A 20,878-nucleotide genomic window follows, 5' to 3' on the forward strand; every position below is an offset into this window, starting at 1 on the left:
GGGCATAAAATATATAAACACAGATTAAACAAAGAGGGAAGACGAATGGTATTTATCTTGTGCAGATCCATAAATATAATTAATTAATCGTAAAAGCAATCAGCATTAGGGTTCCAAGATCAAGATGTACCTTCTCTTCCCAGTTTCCATTGTTTCATCAGCAAACGTGCCAGTCTCCTCCGTTGGTTTTCTAAATTTGGTAGCTACAATGTCAAATTGACCACCCCACGTACTTGGTTGAATAATAATAATAATAATGCAAATAATTTCTAAGTGTCGGTGCTGCACAGTCCATGTTCCTTTACACATTACACACAGAGAGTGCTTTGTTTTGCTTTTGTATGCATTCCGTGCGCAAGGTGTCAAAACTACACCAATTATATCACTTGCGATATGCTCTTTTTCCTCCTTTGAATTCGGTTTTGAATAAAATAAAATAAAATTATTTACAAAAAAATATTTCAAATTCGTCAATTAGAAAATAAAGACTTATAACTCTAGCGATATTATGGGTTCGTGAGGATATAAAATCTCATACTTATTGCCGATCAGCTTGTCTCAGTTAAATCATTGTCGAAAATACACTCATTCGTGTTTGAACTTAAAGTTTGACTCTTTTTTTCGAATTAAAAAAGAAATTCATAAAATGTGCTTTCTAATTAATCTTTCTTTTTTACTTTAGTATCCACTGAATTTGGCTTTTAGAGAAAATTAGTATTGAACTTTACGTAAATTTTAATTATTATTCTTGTTTTCTTCAATTGGCTTTCTAATCTAATCTTCCTTTCAGGTGAAGGCTATGATGGTGTGATGGTACGACGTCGCTTTGTGCAATATTCCAATAGCTATCAGTGTCATTGTATTGGTGGTGCAATAATGTGCATGCATGGGTTGCACTGCAAAAAGGCGACGACCGGACACACCGCTTTTGTTGACCTCCGTCCGCCCTGAAATCTCGGGCGCTATTATCGGTGAGGAATAAAACTAGCTGAATTTCCACTCCTTGTAAAAACTTTTGTATTGATAGAATTTTTCGCATGTAGTGTGGTCGATATTATTTATATTTATTTTGATCAAAGCATTCAAATTCGGAACATCTTTTAATATTAAGAAGAGAAATACTATTAAATTATTTTTATATTATAATTAAATATTGTGTAAAACTTAATTAAATTATATTTTGTGTAAGTCTAATTAACTATACGAGGATCATTAGCATTATTCTATCCATAAATTGTCTCAAAATGCACAAGCTCTAACGAGCTATGACATGCAATTTGGGCAAATGATATTGACATGGCAAGCAATACACATCGCTTTGCCATGACCTAAGGCATTTAGGGCAACAAACATCGGTTTTGTTATAGCACATTGATCATAATTGAACGATTTAAGGAAAGCTCGGCGTATAAAGATTTAAGGAACGTTGGGTATTTTTTCATTGAGATTTTCGTTCCCATTCAATTTTAGTTCAATTATGTTTCTAGTGGAATTAGGGTTTGATGGGTTTAGAGTGGTGTTGAGTAGGGATGGTAAAAATCCCCGTAGGGGCGGGTCTCCGTCGGGTCCTCGACCCTAACGGGGGGATATTTCGGGTCTAAATGGGTATCGGGTACGGGGATCTCCGAACTTGAAAAATCCCCAATGGGTATGGGGAGGGGATGGTATTGGCGTCCCCATCCCCGAACCCGGCCCGAAAATATATATGTTTATATTTAATAAATAAATATATATTTATAATATTTATGTTTAACCCTAAGTTAACTTCCCTCTCCTAATTCTTCCTAATTTTCTATGGAATTTCATATTGATGTGATTTTAAATAGTTGAGTTGAACTTTATAGTTAATTTGGATGTGTTGAATGATAAGTTAATATGAAACTTAATGTTAAAATATATGATAAATATTTTTTCTAAAAAAAAATCGGGGATTCGGGGCTGGTATGGGGGATAGTCCCCCGACGGGGACGGGGACGGGGATTCCCCGAAACCTAATAAACGGGGATGGGTTCGAGGATGGGGGCGGGGATGGAGAGCAGGGATGGGGATGTTATTGTCATACCCGGCCCCTACCCGACCCGTTGCCATCCCTAGTGTTGAGTCTATTGACAGATTATTCAAGATTATTCAACTGTAGCATTTACAGTCTATAGAGAATAAGACCCACATAGAGCATAGAATAAGGCAGTCAATTTTAACCAGAAGAAAACAAAACCAGAGAGTGGTGGCACTGGCAAGGAGGGCAGGGAAGGCAAGTCCATTGTTCCCACTAGTGGAAGTAGCGAACGCTAAACAGCTGGATGCAGCTGCACTCACTTGCATCACCAACAGACCAATTCCCATTTTTCTATGTCTAACCAACCAAAAAAAAAAAAAAAAAAAAGACACCACTTTTTTACTCTCAAAGATTCAATCTTTTCACACAGTCCCCACCTTCCCTCTCCTTCTCTCTCCTCTCTCGCTCTCTCTTCTCTCTCTCTCTCACTGACAAGTGACTCAAACACAAAACACTGGAGACTCTGCAACTCAATCTCCAAATTCACAATGCCCTCCTTCTTCTTCATCTTCCTCCTTCTCTTCTTATCTTCTCAGCCCATTGCTTCCTCAAGGCCAAACCATAGGGTCCTCCACCAGCCATTTCTGCCTCAAGACTCTTCCTCACCTCCCACTCAGCCCCCATCACCTTCCCCACCTTCCCCACCTTCCCTCCCTTCAAACCCAACTCCCCCAAAGTACCCATTTTCCGGTTCCAACTCTACCCCTCCCGATTCCCCCTTTTTCCCATCCTACCCCTCCCCTCCGCCTCCTCCTCCCTCCCCAAGCACCGCCTTCGCCTCCTTCCCCGCCAACATCTCCTCCCTCATCGTCCCCAAAACCCCCTCCGGAAACTCCAGCGCCCACAAGGTCCTCGCCCTCACCATCGCCGCCGTGCTATCCGCCGTCGTCGTCATCTCCCTAGCCGCCTTCTTCCTCTACCGCCGCAGACGACACAATAGCCGCAACTTTCCCGATGAAGACGAGGACGACAAGTCGTTTATTAGATCCGAACAAAGCAACAGGCTGTTTCAGCAGCCCAATCACAGCCACTCATTCAGTGGGACCCACAAGCTCCGGACCGCCTCCTCCACCAGCTCCGAGTTCCTCTACCTGGGCACATTGGTCAGCTCACGCGGACTCGAGGACCCAGTCGACTCGTGCGGCGGTAATGGCCTCGTCGCCGAGTTAGAAACTCGGAAAGTCGAGTCGCCGGACCTCCAGCCGCTTCCGCCACTGGCTCGGCAGAGCTCGATGCTGAGCAATTGTGAGAATGCCGAACCGGGTTCGACCCGAGACCGAGACGAAGACGAGGACGAAGAAGAAGAAGAAGAGTTCTACTCGCCCAGAGGGTCTTCGGGCGATCGAGAGAGCTTCAATGGAACTGGATCGGGGTCCAGGAGAGTGTTCGCGGCGGTGGCGGATGGTGTTTTCGACCGGAGAAGCAGTGAAACAACGTCTTGCTCTTGCTCGTCTTCGGATTCGGGTTCGCCGTCTCGGTCACAGTCTATCAGCCTCTCTCCGCCGGTGAGTTTGAGCCCCAACAGAAGATCAGAAGAGCCCAAGCCTCCTGAGCCCGCAGCTACGTACCATGCGACGCGTTTTGGTAACGAGAATGTACGGTCTCCTTCATTGACTCCAATGTCTTCGCCAGAGAAAGCTGCGGACGAATACCCATCTACATCGGACCGAAAGAGACGGTCTCCCTCATTGTCGTCGCTATCTTTTTCACCGGAGAGAAGCTTGGAGAAGAACCCAGATGCATCAGCTAACGTTTCGGTCGTTTCGGGCCAAAGTTCTCTGATTTCGTCACCGGAGAGAGGTTTCGAAAAGAAACCAGATGTCTTACCGAAAATTTCGGTCATTTCGGGCCAAAGTTCTCCGATTTCGTCACCAGAGAGAGGTTTGGGAAAGAACCCAGATTCATCATCACCGAGAACTTCCATCGTTTCGGACCAAAGCTCGCCCAGTTCATCACCGGAGAGAGGTTTCGGTAAGAACCCAGATTCATCATCACCGATAATTTCGGTCGTTTCGGACCAAAGCTCGCCCATTTCGTCACCAGAGAGAAGTTTCGGAAAGAACCCAGAAGCGTCACCGAAAGTTTCGGCCTTTTCAGATCGTAATGAGCAGTCTTCTTCGTCATCTTCATCTTATTCATCGTCACCAGAGAGACGATCAAATGCTTCTGATCCAAAGGCCAAGTCTTTTTCACCAGAGAAAAGCCCAGCTGCATCACCAAGAATTTCAAGCGCTTCCGAATATATTAATTTGGATCCAAAAGTGCAGTCTCTCTCATCATCAGCTTCATCTTCATTGCCCAACTCCCCAGAGAGGGAGTTTGGGAACAATTCAGATGCTTCATCAAAACTTTCGAATGTTTCTCACCACACTACAGAGTCTCCAGTGAGACTTAGCGGTGGTTTAAAACATCTTATTTCAGTGCCGCCGCCGCCGCCACCGATGCCTCCTTCACTAAGACTCTGGGAAACTCCAAGTCCTAAAACACCGGTTGGCCAAGTGATGTGTAAGCCTCCAGCTCTCATACCTCCTTCAAGACCTTTTGTATTTCAGAACCCATCAAAGGTCTCTGTTTCACCAGTGGAGTTGCCTCCAAGTTCGAATCCCTTGGAGCCTATTGAGGAGAATCCAAAACCCAAGTTAAAGCCATTGCATTGGGATAAAGTTCGAGCAAGCTCCGATCGCGAAATGGTGTGGGATCAGCTTAGATCAAGCTCTTTCAAGTAAGACATTGCAGTCTCTCACTATGTAGTTTCGCCTTATATTGTGCTGCAATCTGTATCTGATTTGCATTTTACTTGCTTTTCTTGTTATAGTACGCTTATAAATTATGCAGTACTTCGGTTGGTTGTATTGTGTTGCTCCACTAAATTTGTGGAATTGGGGTGGTTGCAGGTTGAATGAAGAAATGATAGAGACATTGTTTGTTGTAAAAACACCAAACCCGAATCCAAAGGAAACGACCCCACGCACAGTTCTTCCCTCTCCAAACCAAGAGAACAGAGTACTTGATCCGAAAAAGTCGCAAAATATTGCAATCTCGCTAAGGGCACTCAATGTGACCATAGATGAAGTTTGTGAAGCATTATTAGAAGGTATAAATCCGTTAGTTTTTGGTTATTTCTTCAGAGTTATCTTCACCCTTTAAATAACCTTGAGAATTTTATGATTTTGTTTGGTCAGGAAAATATTTGAAACAAGCATTCAAATACTCTCTGCCTTTCTATTAGCATTATGTTGTTCATATCCTTTTGCTTCTAAAAATTTATTGTACTGAAATATAGCAGTGATTCTTCTTAGAGGATTTCTAATTGCGAACGGAATGGTTTTTGATGAATTTCGTGTGATGGTTGTAAATTCATGGTGCTTGTTGGTACTGGTTATCAATGCAGGTAATTCTGATGCTCTTGGAACTGAATTACTTGAAAGTCTATTGAAGATGGCTCCAACCAAAGAAGAAGAGCGTAAGTTGAAGGAGTACAAAGATGATTCACCAGTTAAGCTTGGTACTGCTGAGAAATTTCTGAAAGAGTTGCTTGACGTTCCGTTTGCATTTAAAAGGGTGGAGGCAATGCTCTACATGACTAATTTTGAGTCTGAGATTGATTACCTTAAAAAGTCGTTTGAAACTCTAGAGGTAAATCACACCTCTCTCTCTCTCTCTCTCTCTCTCTCTCTCACACTGGTCCTGTTAATTTCTTTCCCTTTTTTGCATGTAATTTTAGTATCCTTTTTTATACTCATGCTAAGGTGCCTTCCGGTGCTATCTCACTGCAATTTCCTTCATGCAGGCTGCCTGTGAAGAATTGAGGAACAGTAGGATGTTCTTGAAGCTTCTAGAAGCTGTGCTGAAGACTGGAAACAGGATGAATGTTGGGACAAACCGTGGTGATGCCCATGCCTTCAAACTTGACACACTCCTCAAGCTGGTCGATGTCAAAGGGGCTGATGGGAAAACCACACTCTTGCATTTTGTTGTACAAGAAATCATAAGAACTGAAGGTGCTCGTCTCACTGGTGGGAATCAAACTTCAAACCCAACTGTGAATGATGATGCCAAGTGTAGGAGGCTTGGCCTGCAAGTTGTTTCAGGTCTCAGTTCAGAGCTCACTAATGTGAAGAAAGCTGCTGCCATGGATTCTGATGTGCTTAGCACTGATGTTTCAAAGCTTTCTAAAGGAATTAGCGACATTCAGGAGGTTGTGCAATTAAATGAGAGAGCGGTATCAGATGAAAGCAGGCGGAAATTTTCAGAGTCAATGAACATGTTCATGAAAATGGCCGAAGAGGAGATTATAAGACTTCAAGCTCAAGAAAGTGTTGCCTTGTCCCTAGTGAAGGAGATTACAGAGTACTTCCATGGTAACTCCGCAAGGGAAGAAGCTCACCCGTTCAGAATCTTCATGGTGGTCAGAGACTTTCTTACAATTCTTGACCGGGTATGTAGAGAAGTTGGTATGATAAATGAGCGAACGATAGTTAGTACTGCCCACAAATTTCCAGTTCCAGTAAATCCAATGCTACCACAAGTAATTCCAGTAAATCCAATGCTGCCCCAAGCACTTCCTGGAATGCATGGAAGGCGGCCGTACAGTTGGACTGATGATGAGAGCACATCTCCATAGTTTCCCTGGCTCATTTCAGAACGGCTTTTTGGTTCGATTTAGCAAGAAACTGCCTGAAGTAGGCGGTCAGAACAGGTTGAAGCTTAGAATGGTCCAGCTTGCATGCCAGGTTATATATATATATATATATATAGCTTCCGGTTCTCCACCCTAATATTTGGACTTGTAAAAAAATTTCATGTAAGCGATTTTGCGTTCTATAGATAATATACGGAGGAAGGGATTTTATGTGGGAAGAATAAGTTGTATTTCGGATTAGTTTAATACTGTAGACCTGTCTAGAACGTTGATCATAGAAATGCTGTTTAAGGCAAGCAGAACCCATGGCTGTAGATAGTTTCTGTAAATGTTCTGTACTGTACCAAATCAAACTACTAATTTATTCTCTGTCAACTTTCTTTTCCCCAATTATTCTTTGAAATTTAATCCTGGCATGCTTAGTGTTTGATTATACAGTCAACTTGTTTTTTTAATTCGAATATTTAAAAGAAGACATGAAGGGGTCGTTTTCCATTAAGGGATACATCACATGATGTAAATCCTGCGTGTTTCAAGGAAAAGATTCTGCTGCTTACAGGCAAATTGAAAATTGTGTGCTTGCTTGGTGCCTTTTGATCCAACCAGAAAGTCACCTGCCTCCATTGAAATATCTATGCCTTTTTAACTGGACCCGAGTTTTTTTTACTGTTTTTTTAGTGGAATATCCTGATCTTTAACCAACGCAAGTAATAAAAGGGCAGGAAGGAAAAGTTCCATTTCTATTGTCTTTATTCCTTTTGGATAACATTTTGTATTTTCCTTATGAGCAAAACAAGAGTTTGTGGAGGAGCCTTCCTCATCTGAATAGTAATTCTTTCACATGCACAAAATGAATCTGCACCCTTGATTTCGCTACACAAATCACAGATGAAATAAGTAGATTTGTGGTTTTGATTGACAATTTGATATTACAGGTACTACATATAAATATGAGCCCTTCTTTTGAATATATATATATATATATATATATATATATATATATATATATATCAACTGATAGGTATGCTTGCTCACCTTTTCCAAAAGTTTCAATTACAGGAGAAATATAAATATAGCCCATTTGTTCAAAGGTTTTTCTTTAGGATTTTGTTTTTTCACTTGTAACTAACAACTATGGGCCTCTTCATTGCCTATTGTCTCGTACGATTATCGTATTCGTGTTTATTTTCCGAAGCCTCTTGTTGAAAGCAAGGCTTGAGAATCCATGCGGTCTACTATATGGCGTGCTTCTTCCTCTGTTGCTGGAACCACATTTAGTATCCTAAATCCATTTTTCTTGGCCTTCGCCTCGGGACGTACAGTGAAGGTGAAATAAAATGTATTCGATACCTGTTTCAAACATGAGATAGTAAAAGATGTGCAGTTATCTAAAAGGAAAATTCATGAATGAATAGATCATCATAAAACTGAAAGTTCCTTGAAAGTGAAATGGTATCTAGTACTGTAGCATTGCAAAACTTTAGCTTTCTTGTTCTTTAAACGTGGAGTTGGAGGAACATACCTCACTAGACCTGAGCTCAGGCCTGGTAACGTGAGCAACAACTTCAATATTAATCAGAGGCTGATCTGGATTAACTTCTGTGTAGAGGACACATGATTTGAAACGCAGGAAGTCTCCAACGTCCACCTACAATCAAGGGCCATTCAGAAAGCCAAAATAATAGGTTAAAGACACTTTGGATAAGATACTCGCCTAAGATAATAAATAACAAAAACAGTACCAGAAAATGCTTCACTGGAATTTCAATTGAGGGAGAAGCTAATGACTATGCGTAATGCTAGCAATTAAGGAGGATGTCAATGGGTTACTCACAGGTCTCAAGAAGTCAACGTGATCGACTTCTAGAAAGTAAGGCACTAAGCCCGCAAAGGCATAAGCTGTGGAGAAAGCCAATTCAAATGCACGGTGCATCAGAAACCCTCCAAAGATTCGACCATGGATGTTTCTCTGCTGTGGTTGGCAGATCAATGAGTTTTCCAAGCGGGTATCCCTCAGAAGAATGCTATCTCTGTCTGCCAAGGCAGGCATATCACAGAAGATCCTTCCCTCAGCCAACAGTGTTTCAAGTCTATTTACTTCTCCATTCTCAAACTCCCTTTTGTCTCCTCCTCCTCTCTTTCTTTTCCTCAGATTATTTCTGGCTTCTGCTTCCTCGAAAAGCAATTTTTCTCTTTCAGTTTCTGGTGAGATCCTATTAACTGGAGCAGCTTTTCCAGTCTTAGAATCACGAGCCACAAATATGAAGTTTGCTGAAAGAGCTACTGAGTCTGAATTGTCAGATCCTTCTGAAAAAAAAAAAATAATAAATCACTTATGCAAGTCTGCTCGGTCATAGCATTAAGCCCTTCCCTTCACATGAAGAGAAGCAAAACTTCAAAGGCAACACCACTAGCTGAGCAGGCAGACAATATTGGTCATAGTTCGAACTTCTTATAACAGTCACTCCGTAGTTCTTGTGGGTTTTAGTTTCAAGGTAAAGACTACGCTAAACAGAGGCAAATTGTAAAGCTTACTTTCCATTAAACTCAAATTATAAGGAAAAAAACATTGATGATAAGCAATTTTAATACTCATCAACCGATATATTTCAAAGCATAGCACACTTTATAGAGGGAAATGCTGGGAAAAAGGAATTTGATTGAACTTTGAAACATCACCAAACTTCAAGTTATTATAAGTACCTTTAGAGGACTGGGTGACTTCTAATTGAATCTCAATAGATGATCGCCCAACCCATATGACAGCACCAACTATTTTTAGATCAATATCAACACTAATCGGCTTCTTCAGAACAATCTTGTCAACAGATGCAGTGACCAGCAAGAGTGGCCTTGTTGTGCTATCATCGTCAGAACAGTGCTGATCCATACAAAGGTATAAAATTTAAGTCGCTCACTTCACTAAAAGATAAGCACAAACAAGAAATTCTACCTTGGAGAAATTTACTTTAACATGAAATAAGCTAGCAACTCAGCTCATAATTATCAGGTCTCTTTAAAAGACAATTTTTTTTCTAGCTTAGATCACTGCACATGACCACCACTCGGCTTCCCCACCTTTGCATCATAATTAAACATACGCAAAAAGTACCAATTCAGTGCTCTCTCTCTTAAAGAAAAAGCATTCCAGATTATGGCAGCTCCATAGCATAATGCTATGTGTGAAAGAATCTAATTCCTGAAAACTAGGATTCAGCCAAAAAGTTGAACACAACAGCGGAAAAATACCATACAAGACATATCACTCATTACCAAACCCCAAGTTCACAATCAAAAAATTAAAACCAGAAAGTTCCTAACAATGTAAAGTTCGAAAGCTCAGGCCTATACATTGAAACTGCAATTCAACCAAACCAATCACAACTCAGTTCAAGTAATCAAATTTCAAGCACAACCCGCATATCCAATTACACTAAAGACTAAAAAAAGTTGTACCTTGACAGAAATGGTTCCCGCTAAAGCATCAAGGTCCTCAAGCAATTTCCCAATTCTAACCTCATTCCAAGGATCCCTGTACTGCTCCCTCAATATATAATCCGACGAGAAATTGTACAGAATTGTGGTCCTGCTCTGCGCCGGAGTCTTGTTGAGCAACTCGCTCTGTGGAGGAGCGTCTTTCGGAGGGTCCAAAAAGAACCTCTCGAAGATCTTAGACCTCGCTTCCCACAGTGCATTTGTCACCGGCGACTGGTACATTCCGGGCCACAAGCTTATGGGCTTTCGGGTCGAACCGTTGGGCCCATCTTGTGCGGAAGCCGGGTTCTCGAAAGGCGATGAAAAGGTTGAGACTACGGGAATGGCGGTGTTGGAATTGGAATTGGGAGGAGAGGAATTCAAGTCCATGGGATTTTGGGGGGTTTTGAGAATTGGGTTTCTGGGAAATTTTCAGGTGTGGCTTGTGGGTTTTAAACTGCTTTTGTTTAATTTTGGTGGTTACAAGTTTGGTGGGTTTTAATTTTAAAGAAGACAGCGTTGCTTTTATAGTTGAAGTTGTGAGCTTGCTTGCTTGCTTTTGATCATATTTAAAGCTGAGAACTGGCAGGTCATTCGGAGAGGACGATGGGGGCTTTTGATTATTCTTTGCAGATTTTCCACGAAAGTGGGATGAATGTTTGAACGACAAGACTTGCTCAGCACAACGACGAGTCGCTTTTGTCGTTTGTAGCATTCCCAATTTTTATTTGATTATGAGTGATATAATATGAGTGCTGCTAAATGAACCCTAAAATAAACTGAGTACACCTTACTATAAAAGTATATATTGAATTACTGATTTACCCTAATATAAAATGACTAAAAAGGATATATGGAATTGTAAAACAAATATAATTTTAATAAATACACCCTACTAACCATATTCAACCCTAATCAAGAGATTGCTTGTCCTATTGTGTTTTTAAAGAAAGAGGTGGTGATTGCAAGAACTTGAAATTGCAAAAAAAAGTTTCAACAGTTTTAGTAAAAGTATAAATCCATATGAAAAGTCAAAGATTTATAAACACCATTACAAAAATCAAGCTGAAAATCAATTATAAAATAATGCTACAAATATTAGGGTGTATCAGGGGTATTTTTGGTAGTTTTATAAGGTGTACTTAGTTAATTTTACATTTTAATTAAAATATTAGGGTGTACTTAGATCATAAGGTGTACTCAATTAATTTTAAGATTCGTTTAGCAGCTCTTTTTTATTTATTTAAATTTTATATGGAAAACAAGATCAACAATATAATTGAGCAACAAATATGATGAATAAAATAAGAGTGTTGCTAAACGAACTCTAAAATTAGCAACAAGTATGTTTAATTTGTTTAAACATGCTCTTGACAATTGTTGTATGAGGGCACCTGTCAATTGTCGTAAATCAGTAGAAAATGTGCTCTTGAATTTTGTTAAGATTATATTGAGAATCTAATGTTGGATTTTGAGATTGCAGTTTAGGAGAACATTACGTGATTTTTCATGTAGGGAAGGGAAGTAGCATAATGACTTTAGGTTTTCGCGTTATGGCGCAACACCTGAAGTTCTTGAAAGGCTTTATAAGGTCATACAGAGTCTAGCTAATCTAGTGCAACAGTATTTTAGGCTGGATGGGACAGTTTTTATGAGTACATATGATAATGATAAGCCTCAAAGGAAATGTTTCATCGGAAATACTTCACAAGGGGAGTGTGGGACCACAAGGAATTGAAGTTCATGAAGTTGGTACAGTTGGTATAGAGGAGCTACGAAATGCATAAATAATTATCTAGGTTTGATGAGTGCATTTTACTCCTTACTTGTGGACTGTGAGCTCTGTATAAAATTTGCGCGGAGTCTAAGATGAAGCATCATTATAAAAGTCTCAACTCTGAAGTTGACTTCTTATTTTGGGTTTGTGGACATAGCACAGATAATAGAAATGCACTGTGGGGGACAATCATAGTATTTGTGAACAGAAAATAGCGATCTAAATTCCAACTCCCAAGTGAGAAGAAAATCTGGGAACTTAAGAGGTGAAGACCTAGAGTGATTGACAGTGGATCATTATCTAGAGATCTATTTGATTTCGCCTACATTGCAGGCAGAAAATAAAAAGGCCAATCGTATTGGGAGAACCATGCATGCCTCAAGCCTGGCCAGGTGTCTCACGTAATGAGTGATTGTCCTTTCCTTAGGGATGTTGATAGCTAAGCCTCATCATCGTTCATGCCCTTACTTATCTTTAACTAGTCTTCCTTCGGTTATAGGTACATTTGGTGGTCTATGTTGTACATGTTCCTATCACATTAACTTCTGTTAACTTATCACTAACAGGGTTCACTCCCAGTGTATTGAATTTTAATTGTCCTTTTGAAGTCACTCCTACCATCCATATTAATATTTTCATTCCCGCTACGTGGTTGTGTTGCTCTTATGTGTGTCTAACACTTTGCCCCGTAAAACTAGCTACTAAAAGAATTGAGAATATATGATATCAGTCAGAAAGATTATAGAGTCTCCAAATCAGTTTTAACAGATGCCCTCCTTACCAGCTCTAAAACTGCATGAGTTACATAGATGACATTAATAGCCACTCCGATAGGACAACTGAAACTTGGGCTATTGATTTTCTCTTGCTATACTTGCAAGATGATCTATAATAACAATCACAGAATCTGTGTAGAAATCCTTTGCTGTAAGAGTTGATGACAGGAAGCTTTTGATAGATTTGATCCTCTTGGATATCCAAGATTTTTACCGCGCAGGGATTAATCTTTTGCCCATCATGTAACTTGACTGTTTTATGGAGTTCCTGTATTTCAAGGGAAGCTGAATTTTGATTTAAGGGGAAGTTTAGGTGGGGTTTTTAAGGGTAAATGACATTTGTGGTGGTTAAGTTAATAATGAGATAAATTTTAAAGTTTTTTTTGAGAAATCCCCTGATGCGGTTTGTAGGTTCTTCCTACGAAAAATTCCTATAACCTCAGAAGGGATAAGATCAGACCATCAGACAAATCATATCTATCAAAATTATTTTAGCTTGATACTCGAGCAAGGGCTTTTTAACACTTGACACATTTTCAGTGCACTTTGACACAAGTACTTTTCAGTCACTATTTCAGAGTGTTGCTACTCGTAACTGTATTACCTATATGAGTCATGACTTGCTGTTTAGTTAATTGGATATTCTTCCTTAACATATGCAGGTTTTTCTGTGTTGAAATGAGACTGAACATAGTGGAACAAAAACAAATTTCATGTGAAAAATGCGGTCCAAGTGTTTGGAATTGCAGCAAGATTTCTTTTTGAAAGCTCAAATGTCGGGAAGCAAAGTGTTGCTAATGTATAAGCGAAAGCGGCAATCAAGAACAGATCCTGTACAGGGACATGAGTCCCGTAATTCACTTTTATGTGGCTGTAAGAGCCACTGAGTCTGAAGCATCCTCAGGGTCCTCTGTATAAAAAACCACAATTACTTGTATAGTTGTGCACAAAAAGAGTAATTCTAGTACATTACACATGTAGGAACTTACTACATTGTTGACCACCTCTGCGAAAGATCCAATCAATAAATACAGTACAATTAAATAATTATATTGATGTTCCTTGAGAGGGTTGAGTGACTTCTAGTTGGATTTCAATTGATGACCTCCCAACCCAGATGACGTTACCTACTATTTTCGCATCAATGCTGACACTTAGCGGCTTCTTCAGGACAATCTTATGAACAGCAGCCATGACCAGAAAGAGCGGCTGTGTTTTGCTACCATCATCGGAACAATGCTGATCATCCACAAGAAATTTAACAGATGATCAATTACGAATTACTATTTTGTGGTGATGAAGGTTGCAATTTTAGTCCAATTTTAATAAGAAGGTGACATAATAAATACCTTGACCGATATCGTACGTAGTAGCCAAGGCATCAAGGTCTTGCAGCAATCTCCCAACTCTAACTTCATTCCATGGATCCCTATAATGCTCTCTCAAAATATAATCTGATGAAAAAGTTATACAAAATGCTTATCCTACTTTGAGATGGAGTTTTTGTGAGCCACTGGCTTTGTGGAGGGTCATCTTTTGGTAACCTTATGGGTTTTTGGACACAAGATTTTAACTTGTTCATCAATGGAGGGCTCTCAAGAGCAATGAAGATAGTGTTAGAAGCAGATGATGAAACTAGATCCATGGGATTTTAGCTTAAGTTATTTCTCTGATGGTTAAGGCTTATGTTTCTGTCCTAATAAGAGAAGTGGGTTCCATTGGCTTCAATTTTGGGGCAGTTAATAAGGAGCAAACTTTGCAAATTATGACATATTTAATTATATTTTTCCAAATTGAGGAATCAAATTGATTGGCATCAATAGCTAGAGTTTGCCCTTTCATTGTAGCCCTAGAAAAAATTTAAGATTAACATGGTTTCTATTTCTTTATTCTTAAGGCACAAAATATTTGATTTTTTTCAAAACACATAAGGTATTTAATTATAATTGATCAATTTACATAGCACTTTACACATGACTTATGTTTTTGCAGGATCATCGACAATTCTCCTTATGCCCTTCATTCTTAAAAACAGGAAGACAATTGCAAAGGACTTACTAGTGTAGTAGTTTGGAGTATTTACTCCTTCAGGCAAGGTCCTGGATTCGAGTCCTAGCATCCGTGTTGTGTGTGTGAGTTTAATATACTATCGCCCATTTCAATAGGAAAGGTACTCCAAAAAAAAAAGAAAAAAAAAAGAAAAAAGAAAAAGGGAAGACAATTATGAGGCAATTATGATAGATTATATTTTTATTTGAGGAGGAATATGAATCATATTATAAATGGTGTGGTTTGAAATTTTCTCCAATTCTCCATATTGTGTTGACATGTTGTTCTATTAATACTTTAAACCTAAACACAAACTGAAATTTATACAATCTCCTAGCCTGTTCCTTATGCTCATTGTGATAAATATTTCTATGAAATTTTTTATTAAAAAAAAAATGTGAACAGTTGGAACTCTAAAAAAGTTATCATGCACTCATACTCCGGAGACATCCCGCCCAAGGCTCAAGCCCAGCTTGTCCATTGATATCGAGCTCAACCTGACCACCTAGACCGGATCTCAGCTCGGTCATTTGTACTTTAGCCCAACTCGACAAAGAATATTATCCATCAGCCGGGGCTTACGGTCTCTATTCTGTCATCTGTAGGTCGTTGTTGCTCCAATTTTGTTAGGTTCTTATATGCAGAGTGCATTTCCTGCAGTGGTTAAAATTGTGATACCTTTTGCACCACTTTTTGCTGTTCTAGCTGCATCACTGCTTGCATGCAGGTACATTTGTTGTGCATGTAAATATCTTTTTAATTACTTATATGTAAAATATGATTGCCTTGCCTGTGGTTCTTTCTCACACATACTAGGCCAGTGTATTCTCTGAGAATGTTGTCCGTCTCAAAACTTCAATGGTTGCTGTAACATTGCCGGCTGATCTGTCTCTAATGGCTCATGCTCGGACAGTGTTATCTGGAGAAGTTGGGGTGGTTATTCTTTCTGTGCAGTTAGTACATTATTGCTGGTTTCTTTGTGGGTAAGTTGCCTTTAACTGTTGGTGACTTTAACTGTTAAGTGTGTTGTTGTGGAAAAAGCTCAAGGTAATGTATACATTTTTTTCAGTATGTAAAGATTCACTCTAATTTTAGCTCAAAAATTCTAAAAAAATTACGTTGTAGCCTTGTATTAGTGTATTATTGCTGTTTGGTTTAGCTTCTGTCAAGTTTGATATATAAATTATAGAGTGAAGTTAACTATACTTTGAAAAAACAAAGTATTCATAATTTGTAAGCAACAGTTGAGAAACTATAATTTACTGTCATTATGACTTCATAGCCATAAAAGCTATGGCAGTAAGAAAGTATATATTCAATCTTCTTTGTCTATGTGGATTTTAATTTGACATATGAAGATAGAAGCTAGTTTTGTTTAAGAGCATTGTTGGCAGAGTTTGCACTCATACAAATATTCTTTAAGGTTGTGGTGCTGGGCCTGTTTGTTTAGTTTGTTTTGGAGTTTTTGCGTTGCAAATGTGCAACTTGAGGAGTCTTTTTTGACCAAGGGAGTCTTAATTTGCAGGTATATATCAGCAGCTGTTTGCGGGTTTAGAGAAGCTAAAAGACGAGCAATATCAATTGAGGTATTAATCAAATAGAATGTAAACCTTAAGACATGATCTGGCTTTCTGTGAATCCTTGTGTTCTAGTTTTGTTTCGGCTTTGGTCAAATTGGTAATAAAGATATAAAAATTCTCTTCTTAAACTATATTTTAAGTCCATAGAGGATCTTCATTGTTTTATGCTCAGATTGAAATGTCGAAACTTTCACAAATTTTGGTGGGCATGCAACACTAATCCTTCATTTACATGTTTGACACTCGTAGGTTGGTATGCAAAATTCTTCTTTGGGTGTGGTTTTGGCCACTTCTCATTTCACCTCGTCGATGGTTGCATTACCCGCAGCATTGCCTGCTGTGATTATGAATATAATGGGACGCAATCTGGCATTCTTTTGGAGATATGTAGATCCTTCTGACTCCAAAGAGACTCCTACAGTTGAGGTTATAAGTGACAACTATAGCACCCTTTCAAAGTTTTCCCTAACCCGGCAATATCTGCTATGAGTATGAATACAATGGGCAATAGCAGTCTGGGTGTCCTTGGAGATATGTATCCTTTTATCTCCATTAAGTCTCTTACAGTTGATGTTAAGTGGCAGTAAAAGCCTTTTCTGAGTTTCCTGGCATACTTATGGAGTTCAGATTCTTTGTTTTATTTTTTATGTGAAGATATTGTTAACTTATAGTCTAAAACAATGTCGTTTGAGGTCACACTGGTACTTCAAATATAAATAAGCATCCTATTTTATCATTAATATGTTATGTACCCCTAGAATCTCATGGTCTTTTCCTCTAGCATCTTGTGTTGCTTAGTTTTGAGCCAGATTTGAACTCTCCTACTGACAATAGTATAGCCGAGCGGCTATACTCGGGATTTTTTTAAAATAACAATAAAGAGTGTAGCCGCTCGGCTAGAGCTATCCTGTGGTTTTTTAAATTTATTTTTATACATAGTATAGCCCCGGGGCTATACTCTTTACATGCTATTATCTTTTTTCCCTGATTTTTGTTTATCGATAGTTTAGAACATTTTCCATTACTATTAGGCCTTTACATGAGTCTCTATTGTACCCTTTTGAGTTTTTACTTTTCCAGAGTTATTAGCCGCATAAAAAATTTAACATTTTCATGTTTAATACTCGTATTTTACACGTTATTTTTCATGTCTAATACACTTGATTGTTTACAAAATTTTCTATAAAAATAATATATATTAAAAAATTTAAATCAATAAAGTATATATATCGAAATTAGAAATAAATATCTATAAAGTATAAAGTAATGCAAATAGAAGGGTCTTTTTTTAATTAATTAATTATTAATAAATAGTGTAGCCGCACGGCTATACTACGGTTTTTTATATATATTTATTTATATGTATGTGAGCTAGTGGGCTGTGGTTTTATGGGCGGGCTGGGCCGAGTTTTAGACACCTAAGCCCAAGCTCGGCCCACTCAACAACAGGCCTGGCCGAACTGGCCCCCATTTGCCCATGGGCTCGCGGGCCTAATGATGACTCCTACGGTCAAGAACTTGTTCAAAAATATGGTGCCACGAATCCACTTCTATATATATATATATATATAGACACACACAAGTAGTAGTATCTGTCTCTTTAGTATCCTCTCATTGCCTCAGGCTCACAGCTGCTTAGCTAGAACAAATATGTTATTGGAAAGCTTATTGACCACTAATTCAATATGTAAAATGTTACTACTAGTGTGTGGATGAGGGTGAGGGTAAGGGTGAGCTAGCCATTAGAAGGGAATATGCATGGTTCAGTTCCCCAAGTCTTCTCAGTAAGTTATACAACACAAAACTCAAACTGTATATCTATGCTTTGGGTTGGGACCGCCAAGTAAACATAAATAATTACCTGAGCCTCTAAATAGCTTTCGAAGCAAACAGAAGTCTTTACCACAGTCCACAGTATCACATAGAGATTCAAAATAGTCTTTAAAGTCGAAATAGCCATCTAGGACTACACATAGTAAATATCACACAATGGTCAAAAACGACAAAAAACACATGCTTTCTAAAGAGTCTAAAAATTCTAGACTGGTTTCCCCTATCACTAACTAGTTAAGTACATATGATTGAAGTGACTGTAATTGCATATCTTATAACACGTGCACATTGTAGTGGCATTTTAGGAGATCCTTCCTCACGCAATTTGGAACTTCATGAATCTGAAGCACTTGCGTTCATTTGTTGAATATGCTTTAAAAGAATGACCGACTTCGAGTTCATTGAGATCCCTTTCACTATAAGAACAAGGTTTTCGAGGTTGAGGCAATGACCCTTCACCACTTAGCATTAGTTAGAACTGTAACTGGCATGCTCGGCCTATCTCCCGAGTTACGCTGCATACATAAAAGACCTACATGCATGAAATAATCTCACAACTTCATGTGGATCACCTGAGTCCCCTATTGATGTATCAAGCACTTCAATGGACCAGCCTTCTGTGTATAGCATCCATGCCTAAAAGAATTTATCAAAAGTTCAAAGTCATTGTGCTTACTTAAAAGAAGAACCCATAAAAAGCAATGAGTAAATCCTATGTTTCTCTTCCCACTCACTATCTCTACCACCAACCCACCAAAACTATAGACATCGAGTTTTATCAAGTAAAACCCATCAATTGCGTATTCTGAGGACATGTAACCACCACAAACCTGTCAATCAAGACCTAATTAGTTCATAAGCAAATCAAGTATACTATATGTAAGTATTGGTTCTTTTGTGATACATACCTACAATGTTGCAACCACTTTCTTGGTTTTTAAGAGCACAAAATAATTCATAAAAATTAATTACTATTTGATAAGTAATTTATGAAACAAATAATAACTAAAAGCTAATTAGTAATTATATTGATTAAATAAGACTAAGATAATATTCAATTAAAAATATTAATTAATTAGCTATTCCCAACCAAAAAAAAAAAAAATCCCTATGAAAATTAAAGTCCGAAAAATATTAAAACATAATAATTACTATTTATTATTAAGTAATATAATTTATGAATTTTAATTAAAATATTTAATATTAATTGTTCACTTAAAAAATAATAATTAAAACATAATTACTAAAATAAAGCAAAGATATTGTTTTATTACAAAAAAGAAAATAAAAAAAACCTAAAGAAACTAATTTTATATTCCACAGAGCTGCCCAGGCCCCCTCGGCGGGCGCCTAGCGCCTAGCCCGATTTGTCAAAAATTTCCTTGTGATTCTTTATGTTATCGGCTTGATCTTGCCTCTTCTGTTGCCTGCGTCAATTCTGGTCAAGCATGGAATTGAAAATTATCGTTGATGTTGTCTGCTAAAGAACAAATAACATGTGAAGATCACCTGTTAGACCCTTTTGTTGAGAATTTCATACTGGAAATCAAAGTCCACTTCCGGTAAGTCCTCAAAATCCTCAAAATAATCTTGTTCTGGTCTATTTCTTTGGTTGTTTTTACAAGGAAAACTGTATCTTATTCAAAACATAGAAAGCAAACCTACATGAAAGATGGGCTAGAAAGAAAACAGAGAAAGGAAAACTATTTCTTTGTTCTTTTCGTCTTCAAAAATATCTTGTAGAAAACCATCAAAATCAGACCAACAATCATGACACGACATATGAAATCAGATTACATTCAGCCCAAAACTGTGTCCAATCAATGTGAGTTACACCAAAGTAGTCTTTGGAATGCTTTAACAAACACGGCCCAAGAGAGGCTAATATAATATGTCTGTTAGTTTTGATACGTTAATATAATATACTATCATATTGTGTTGTAACTCGCAAGTTTGTGGGAGTCTTTTTTGTTGTGTGCGTGTGCGTGTGCGGGGGGCGGGGAGGTGGAGGGGAATGAAATGGAAGAAGGCCAATGCATTATGCATCCAAGGGAGAATTATGGCCCAATCCCAAAAATGGATTTCTCCAACCCTTAAATTAGATCTGCAAACGAATTTTGCACTCAATGTGTTTCATATTTTTGTCATTTTGGGATTTGACATGCTTTTCTTCACATGTTGATGGTTTCCCGTTTCTCTGTTCTATTTTATTTTATGGTAAGATGCAGCATATTGAGCTTATGCACATGTGCTATGCTCTGGATTCAGATGTTCTTGCGGTTGGAGTGATGAAGGACTATGACTGGTGAAGTTTCATGTTTTCCTTTGAAATGTAAATGCTCTCAATATATTTGTGATATATATAATCAGTTTTATTAGTTTGCTGCATATTTTTTCCTGTTCTTCATTGTAATTATTTTATAATGCTTCTGTAATGATGCAGATAATGATGGTGAATGTCATAAGTTCGCTTTTAAATATGGATGATCTTTCTCTCAATTTGGCTCATTGCGCCTCACCTTGGAGCTATTCTGAATCACATTACACATGTGCTTCGGAGCAAACTGATCTAACACATGAAGAGGGAAACAAATTAGTTGTATCTTTCACGAGGAACTACCTGATATATTGCATCGTTGTCTTCCTTCATCTATAAGTTTATAACTGAACCAGATCAATTGGTTCTTGTGC

General features: G+C 38.4%; 2 protein-coding genes and 1 long non-coding RNA gene across 4 annotated transcripts; 2 read left to right on the forward strand and 1 right to left on the reverse strand.

The window, feature by feature from the left end:
• Positions 1-2,265: 2,265 nt before the first annotated feature.
• Positions 2,266-7,106, forward strand: LOC117637040 (formin-like protein 1). Its single transcript, XM_034371791.1, has 4 exons — positions 2,266-4,778; positions 4,951-5,150; positions 5,448-5,692; positions 5,847-7,106. The coding sequence occupies exons 1-4, from the start codon at positions 2,350-2,352 to the stop codon at positions 6,678-6,680; spliced, it is 3,708 nt and encodes a 1,235-aa protein (XP_034227682.1). The 5' UTR covers positions 2,266-2,349; the 3' UTR covers positions 6,681-7,106.
• A 460-nt stretch (positions 7,107-7,566) lies between these two features.
• On the reverse strand, positions 7,567-10,829 carry LOC117612129 (acyl-coenzyme A thioesterase 9, mitochondrial). The gene is made up of 5 exons (XM_034340875.1): positions 10,155-10,829; positions 9,402-9,579; positions 8,533-9,005; positions 8,221-8,346; positions 7,567-8,048 (listed from the first exon to the last, which is right to left on the reverse strand). Exons 1-5 carry the CDS (start codon positions 10,560-10,562, stop codon positions 7,881-7,883), a joined length of 1,353 nt encoding a protein of 450 aa, XP_034196766.1. The 5' UTR covers positions 10,563-10,829; the 3' UTR covers positions 7,567-7,880.
• An 8,691-nt stretch (positions 10,830-19,520) lies between these two features.
• On the forward strand, positions 19,521-20,878 carry LOC117638112. 2 transcript variants are annotated; one of them, XR_004587271.1, is made up of 3 exons: positions 19,521-19,749; positions 20,410-20,519; positions 20,631-20,878. It is a non-coding gene; the product is annotated as an uncharacterized LOC117638112 (long non-coding RNA). The 2 variants fall into 2 exon arrangements; XR_004587270.1 differs by having other exon boundaries at positions 20,416-20,519.

This window comes from Prunus dulcis, chromosome 8, assembly GCF_902201215.1.
Source record: "Prunus dulcis chromosome 8, ALMONDv2, whole genome shotgun sequence".
In the NCBI taxonomy this organism is placed as follows: Eukaryota; Viridiplantae; Streptophyta; class Magnoliopsida; order Rosales; family Rosaceae; genus Prunus; species Prunus dulcis.

Coding starts and splice junctions, on each gene's coding strand:
- LOC117637040 (XM_034371791.1), top strand. CDS start 2,350: ATGTCTAACCAACCAAAAAAAAAAAAAAAAAAAAGACACCACTTTTTT. Junction 4,779..4,950: donor CTTAGATCAAGCTCTTTCAA/GTAAGACATTGC, acceptor GGGTGGTTGCAG/GTTGAATGAAGAAATGATAG. Junction 5,693..5,846: donor AGTCGTTTGAAACTCTAGAG/GTAAATCACACC, acceptor TCCTTCATGCAG/GCTGCCTGTGAAGAATTGAG.
- LOC117612129 (XM_034340875.1), bottom strand. CDS start 10,562: ATGGACTTGAATTCCTCTCCTCCCAATTCCAATTCCAACACCGCCATT. Junction 9,580..10,154: donor CGGGAACCATTTCTGTCAAG/GTACAACTTTTT, acceptor TGTATGGATCAG/CACTGTTCTGACGATGATAG. Junction 8,347..8,532: donor ACGTTGACTTCTTGAGACCT/GTGAGTAACCCA, acceptor CCTTGATTGTAG/GTGGACGTTGGAGACTTCCT.